Source organism: Arachis ipaensis, chromosome B10 (genome assembly GCF_000816755.2).
Source record: "Arachis ipaensis cultivar K30076 chromosome B10, Araip1.1, whole genome shotgun sequence".
NCBI classification, from domain to species: domain Eukaryota; kingdom Viridiplantae; phylum Streptophyta; class Magnoliopsida; order Fabales; family Fabaceae; genus Arachis; species Arachis ipaensis.
The window spans coordinates 135,691,113-135,697,775 of NC_029794.2; the positions used below are offsets into that span (position 1 = coordinate 135,691,113).

The 6,663-nt window shown below is 33.1% G+C and overlaps 3 protein-coding genes across 3 annotated transcripts in view; 2 read left to right on the top strand and 1 right to left on the bottom strand.

The window, feature by feature from the left end:
- Nucleotides 275-1,985, top strand: LOC107622601 (UPF0496 protein At4g34320). The gene has a single exon (XM_016324560.2). It carries the CDS (start codon nucleotides 561-563, stop codon nucleotides 1,680-1,682), a length of 1,122 nt encoding a protein of 373 aa, XP_016180046.1. The 5' UTR covers nucleotides 275-560; the 3' UTR covers nucleotides 1,683-1,985.
- Nucleotides 2,607-5,188, bottom strand: LOC107622600 (GDSL esterase/lipase 1). The gene is made up of 5 exons (XM_016324559.2): nucleotides 4,857-5,188; nucleotides 4,405-4,526; nucleotides 3,549-3,773; nucleotides 3,212-3,467; nucleotides 2,607-2,972 (listed from the first exon to the last, which is right to left on the bottom strand). The coding sequence occupies exons 1-5, from the start codon at nucleotides 5,176-5,178 to the stop codon at nucleotides 2,737-2,739; spliced, it is 1,161 nt and encodes a 386-aa protein (XP_016180045.2). The 5' UTR covers nucleotides 5,179-5,188; the 3' UTR covers nucleotides 2,607-2,736.
- LOC107622603 (pyridine nucleotide-disulfide oxidoreductase domain-containing protein 2-like) overlaps nucleotides 5,872-6,663 on the top strand; it is a 7,481-nt gene continuing 6,689 nt past the window's right edge. Inside the window, 2 exon segments of the mRNA XM_016324565.2 lie at nucleotides 5,872-6,276; nucleotides 6,431-6,592. Coding sequence (XP_016180051.1) covers nucleotides 6,011-6,276; nucleotides 6,431-6,592 — 428 coding nt within the window. The 5' untranslated portion in view covers nucleotides 5,872-6,010.

Sequence of the window (6,663 nt, forward strand, 5' to 3'; positions counted from 1 at the left end):
ATTAGAATAAGAAGGTTAATTTTTTTTGGTTATTTTATAACTTTTTTTACTATAGAAAAATGCAAAATGTATGTTTAAAAAAGTTGACGGTGCACGGTGCACCTTAATGGGCATAGTGCATAGTAGAGAAGCCAGTGTCTTGTCTTGTACTCTTTATTCTTCCCAAGTTAGAAAGCCTCCTTTTGAATCGAGTTGAGTTTTCAGTTTTCACCGTCACGGCGTCACTCGATGCAGCTCTGCGCGTAATTATATTCTAACTCATAAGTTATAACGCTGCATTTTCCTTCCCGCGTTCTTTTCATTTTTCTCTTCTTCTCTTTCTTTCTTTCTNTTATAAGGTTTGAACTTCTCAAACATCTTTTCTCCTATGCTTGACTTCCAATTCTTCATCAATTTCGTTATTATTTATTATTATATAGTGCGATTTTTTATGTATGCTAATCCATGAAAGTAGGATTTTATTGGATAGATCCTAGATTAGATTACTTAGCTTGGTGTAGTGACAAATTAGGTTTCTGGATTTGAAATTGAAAAAACTAGATTATATCGGGATTGAAGCAATGGGGATCCATTTGAGCAAGAACACCACTGAAGCATCATCTTCTGCTGGCATCAACTTCAATTCCAATGTAGCCACTGAATTGAGCTCTTATGAGGCTGCTTGCAAAATTGACTCTGATATGCAGTCCTTTGACGCCGCACTTCAAACTCGCACGAATGAAGCCATCAATACTATTGCTCTTGGCGTGGAACTCCGCTCCCTTTCGTTCGAATCGCTCAAGCAAGTTACCAAATGCCTCTTGGATATGAATCAGGATGTTGTAAAGATGATCTTGAATTGCAAGAGAGATATTTGGAAGGACAAAGAGCTATTTGATCTTGTTGAGGAGTACTTTGATAACAGTTTGAAGACATTGGATTTCTACAATGCGCTGGAGAAGTGCCTGAAGCGCGCCTCGGATAACCAATTGCTTATCCTTGTTGCCTTCCAACTGTTTGATGAGGAAACTGAGGTTGGGAGCAGCCGGTTCGTGAGGACACTGCAGGGGCTGAAGAATTTCAAGGCTGCTGGTGATCCTTTTACTGAGGAATTCTTCCAAATTTACCAGTCTGTGTATAACCAGCAGATACTTATGCTTGAGAAGTTGCGGCTGAGAACGAATAAGATTGATAAGAAGCTGAAATACATACATACTTGGAGGAAGGTGTCAAGTGTTATATTTGTGGTAACTGTTGCTGCTGTATTGATATGCTCTGTTGTGGCAGCAGCCGTTGCCTCGCCTCATGTTGCAGCCGCTCTGGCTGCTGCTACTGCGATCCCAATTGGCTCAATGGGGAGGTGGATTGACTCTCTGTTGAAGAAATATGAAGATGCACTTAAAGGGGAAAAGGGGGTAGGTATCTCGGCACAAGTTGGCACTTATGTTGCTATAAAGGATTTGGAGAATATCCGGGTTCTCATCGATAGGCTGGAAGTTGAGATTGAATCTCTGATGCAGAATGTTGATTTTGCCATCGAGCAAGAAGCTGTGAAGGTTGCAATAGAGGAGATCAAGAGGAAGTTGGGAGTATTTATGAAGAATGTTGAAGATTTAGGAGTCCAAGCCGATTCGTGTAGTCGTGACATTATGAGGGCAAGGACAGTGGTTCTACAAAAAATTATAATGCTTCCTCACAGCTGAAGTCCTCCTTCTGCATTGGCAACAAGTAACTCTTAATTTGTTGAGGAATTGATGTGTTCCTTATTTATATTTATGAAATTTCATTGATTTTCTATTAGCATAGGTCCATGAAAACTTGGGGGTATATGTTTGTAGAGGAGTTTCAGTCATTTGACATGTGTAGACAGCTAAAATATCTTTGTTTGCAGACCAAAAAGGAGGAATGTATGTAATTGATTCATTCGTGTCTGAATATCATTTGTTTGTTGATGAACTAATTCTTTTTAGTTTTACATACAAAGTAAAAAAGAATGACCTTTTCTACAAGTTTGGTGCAAGAAATTCTCAGCTATGATGGAATTGCATGGACTCTTCAGTTAGTTCAAGGGAACCTCCCCCATTACATTCTAACATATTTTAATTGTTCATAATTATGAAGGGAAACATAACGTGTTCTATGCTGTCTGTCACATTTTCGAGGAATAAATTTAAGGGTCGTTGTTACTCATGGAAGATGCGAATCATTGTGATAAGAAAAATTAAAAGGATAAAGTCAAAAGCAACTTAATAAATGCAAAGATTCCTCATTATCACTTAATAATTTGGGTTAAGGACGATTTTCCTATATTATTTTGGCATTGACTATTTTTTTTTTTTTTTTTATATGAGACTCGAACCCACAACTTTTTAATTGAGTATGGAGAGACTGCCATTTGAGCTATTACTCATTGGCATTAAAAATTTGGAAAGATAGGAGACTCGAACCCGCAACCTCTTAATTTACGCATTGACTATTGAACTCTTCAAAAAAATGCATATTCATAATAGTGACATATGATCACAAAATCCTTAATAATATTAAGTTTGTGTTTAGATTGATGTTAAAAAACGGTGTGCGATGAATAGGGAATATATGAGAATTTAGTCAACACAAGCAACAAAGAATAAAAGAATAAGCTAAGGAACAACAATTATTCATTATACTTTATACATATCCATTAATAGCCTTTATTTTTGCCAATGTAAACAACATAAAGATTTTTATTTAATCTGAACATGCATTGTTGAACTGAAATCAAACTTCAAATAGTGTTTTTAGATTGTATGGACCTGTAGAAGTTTGATTTCCACTCCACATAATCTGAGAAAAAATCTTATTAACACTTTCAGTAGGATGAACCGAATCAAAGAACACATAATCACTTGGATTCTTACACAAATCATAATCTTTGGATGCTCTTTTACCCCCACAAGTGTAATCACCATTGTAAAGGCCACTCCCACAGCATGCCACACCACTTTCTTTAAAGCCTTCACAAAATTTTAGAGGCATAAAAATTAGATCATATAGGATATCAAATATTCATTTGCTATAGCAATACATTAATTTATGAAAAATATTACTCTCTTTGTTCTTAAATAACATTTTATTTTCCACTCATAATTGTTAATTTAAGAAATGTTGATATTTTTCTTTTTCTCTCTCAATTATACCTCTATTCAATATATAACATGATTGGTTCACACACAAATAACACAAATTTACTTACCATATTTTGAAGGGTGGTTTATTACATCAAAAACCCAATTATAGTAATCAAAGTATGAATATTTAAATCCTCTGAGCTGTGTCTTTAACTTTTGAAGTTCCACAGAAAGGACATTGTTATGCATTTTGGCTAATGATGAAGCTTCTTCCACGCATGAACCCTTGGTTCCATTTAGCCTTATCTTCAGTGCTAGAACGCAACCAAAAGGTGGCTGGTTAAGAATCCCCACTTTCCTTCCTCCTACTTTATGGATTCCCTATTAAATATATGTGTTACATATATTAGATACATTAATTAATTAAGAAATTGTTACTAAATAAATGGTATAATTACTTACTTTTATTACGTTTGAAATATTGCCTACTACCATGCCTACATATTTCTCATATGAGGATGCACTTGTAGAATTTTTTGACAAGGGGACTAAATAGTCATTGCTTCCAATGTTAATAAGGTAAACAGCTTTGGCTAGCAGGGTTTTAGCTTCTGTATCTCCAAGTTTCTTCTTCAATACTTTGCTGACTTTTTGAAAATAACTTAATTGACTTTTTAGATCTATCACCTATAAGTGGAACAAAATAATATGAATAACAAAAAAAAAATGTTATACAAACAAAAAATTAATCACTAAATCAGCTATTATGTATTTTTGCATAATAATTCATTCTCAATATGTATATTATATTTTATGAAAATTTTTTATATGGAAGGCTAATTTAGTAATTGATTTTTGTGTACACGTAATAAAAATCTAGCTATGACTTGATATATTTTAAGCTGATAATAACTTTATAGCATGCTTGTAGAAGATTATATAAAAAATGAAATAAAAGTTGACCTTACTTATTTTGATGATTTAATATTTTCAGAACTATTGAAAATTTTTAGATGACTAATCTTATTTCATATTTTGAAAATTAAATTAAACGAGAAAAGAAGTGATCATGTAAATTAAACAACTAAAGACTTGGCCTTTAATTTCCACATTCAAATCCTTTGATTTTCTTTGTTTGCTCTTATCCTAATAACTTGCAAAGTCAAATAAAAGTGATATCATCCATACTTTTTCCTAAATAAATATTTCCAAAATCATTTAATAGAGAGACAGAGAATATGGCACAACATTTAAATCAAGTTCTTTTCTTAGTTTCAAAGTATCTAGCAAAATAATTAATAATAATTCTCAAACAAACCAGTCCTTGATAGGTTTCAACCAAAGCTCCAGCTCCTGCTGATGCAAAATTGATTCCATCACTGTATTTTTTATTACCAGGAAATAGATATGGTTGGATCAATGGCAACTTAGCATACTCAGCTGCAACAAAAATTATATTAAAATCAAAATTAATGTTTGATTTTCTTATAAATTCTTATATCACTTCTAAGCTTTCTGTAAGTAAAAAAACATAAGATGAGAAAATACCACATTCAACTCAAAATCTTAAAATGTCAAATTAATGAATCTCTCATCTTATAAACTCCTCACTCTTCCTTACTTTTTTTGATGTGGGACTAATTTCACCACTTCTCACACTTGCAAGTTGCAACATTAACACTTTCATTCACTAATTTAAAATCGATAAAAATTTGATTAGAAAAATTTTCTAAGCTGTAAAAGGTTAAAAGATGAAGATTAAATACTTACCAATAAAATCTGGAAGCACACGTCCATCAGAAAATCTACCTGAAGGGTAGTTGAAGAAGGTTTCACCATAAGGTGGATAATTTGACTGAAAATCAGCAGTGGTATTTATGTAATTGTTGTTTCCAGCATCAAATAATGAATCTCCAAACACAAATAGTGCAGCATGTTGTTTTCTTACGAGGCACATATCATCATCTCCATTGCCGAGGCACAAAGTTGGATCAAGGATGATGATATTGCTAGCAACAAAGAAAACTAAGAAGCAGAAATAATTGAATTTTAGACTTGCCATTTTGTTTATAGGTTTTGCTTCAATTTTCATGTCAATTTGATTTGCTTATATATGCATGAGTCAATGGTACAATGACAAGGAAAAGTTGAAGAATAACAATGTACATCTAAGTCTTTTTATTAATTAAGTTCAATCAAATTAGTCCGGTCCCAGAGATAGTGAAAGAAGCCAGCAATTTAGTGCGTGAACTCGTGAGCTATACCTGATAGATGCTGCTAATTTTCTTTACTCTTATTTTACTTTTTTTTAAGCTCTTAATCTTTCAGTCACAGTTGGTGATAAATGAAAATACCCAATTCTTTTGTACTTCCTTATAGAAATACTCTTATTTTATATTAATAAAATAACATTTATCTTAAAAAAAATATAACAAATTTAAAAGAGGATCAAATTAATCTAATATAACAAAAATTAATTATGATTAACATTATTTTAAGTCTTATTATTTAATTTAGGTATACTTAATTCATAAAAAAATTTAGATGCGTAATATTTATTCCAAGTTAAAATTGACCTGAAGGAATTATTCCACTTTTAATTCAAAATTCAATTTTTTATTCAATTTATTGACCAGAGTTTTTTTTTTTCAATGTAATAATAAGTGATGTAGTTAATTTCACTTCTCAAATTTGTCTTATATGAAATTACGTTTGTGACAAGAAAAGATTTGAGAGCAAGCTTAATAATATTGATCAAGAAAGTATTTAATTTCTTATCTTATCTATCAAAATTTTTTGTTCCGTTTAACATTTTTAACTAACAGTCAATTTTAATGGATTTAGATTAGTGGAATGATTAATCATCAATTTTGAGCTTAAGCTGTTTTCTTACGTGGCAAGTGAAACAAAATCTACCTTCATTGATGTGGCGGAGAAGCTTAACCACCACCACAGCCGCCGTCACAACCGCTTCCAATTTCAGGCATAAAAAGTGGGACGCTTTAGTCATCGGCGGTGGCCACAATGGACTCATCGCCGCTACTTACTTGGCCCGATCGGGCCTCTCCGTTGCAGTCCTCGAGCGCCGCCACCTCATCGGCGGCGCTGCCGTGACGGAGGAGCTGATTCCAGGCTTTAAGTTCTCTCGATGCAGCTATCTCCTCAGTCTCCTCCGTCCTCAAATCATCAGGTATACAGTTACATTCACTTCAATTCAGTCACCAAAATTAATATTTAATAATTAAAAAAACCAGAATTTAAGGTGGAAATTCCGTTGTTACTTTATCATTTTAGTAAGATGATGAGAGTAAAGGGTGAGTTTCATTGTTACTTTGAATTGAAAGAGAGTTGGAGTTGAAACGACATGGTTTGAAGCTGTTGAAGCCAATGGCATCGTCGTTTACACCCACTCTTGATGGACGTTACCTTCTACTAGGGCAGAGTGATGAGCAGGATTATTTACAGATCTCAAAGTTTTCAAAGAAAGATGCTGATGCTTATTTCAGGTACTCTATATGAATATGTATAATGATTTTTTCATTTTAGAATGTTTTTATTCACCTGTTCTCCAAGTCAA

Bases quoted from the DNA above. Each gene is read 5' to 3' on its own strand.
- LOC107622601 (XM_016324560.2), top strand. From the start codon at position 561: ATGGGGATCCATTTGAGCAAGAACACCACTGAAGCATCATCTTCTGCT.
- LOC107622600 (XM_016324559.2), bottom strand. From the start codon at position 5,178: ATGAAAATTGAAGCAAAACCTATAAACAAAATGGCAAGTCTAAAATTC. The intron at 4,527-4,856 runs GTAAGTATTTAA...TTTTTGTTGCAG, and splicing joins TGTGCTTCCAGATTTTATTG to CTGAGTATGCTAAGTTGCCA. The intron at 2,973-3,211 runs GTAAGTAAATTT...AATTTTGTGAAG, and splicing joins AAACCACCCTTCAAAATATG to GCTTTAAAGAAAGTGGTGTG.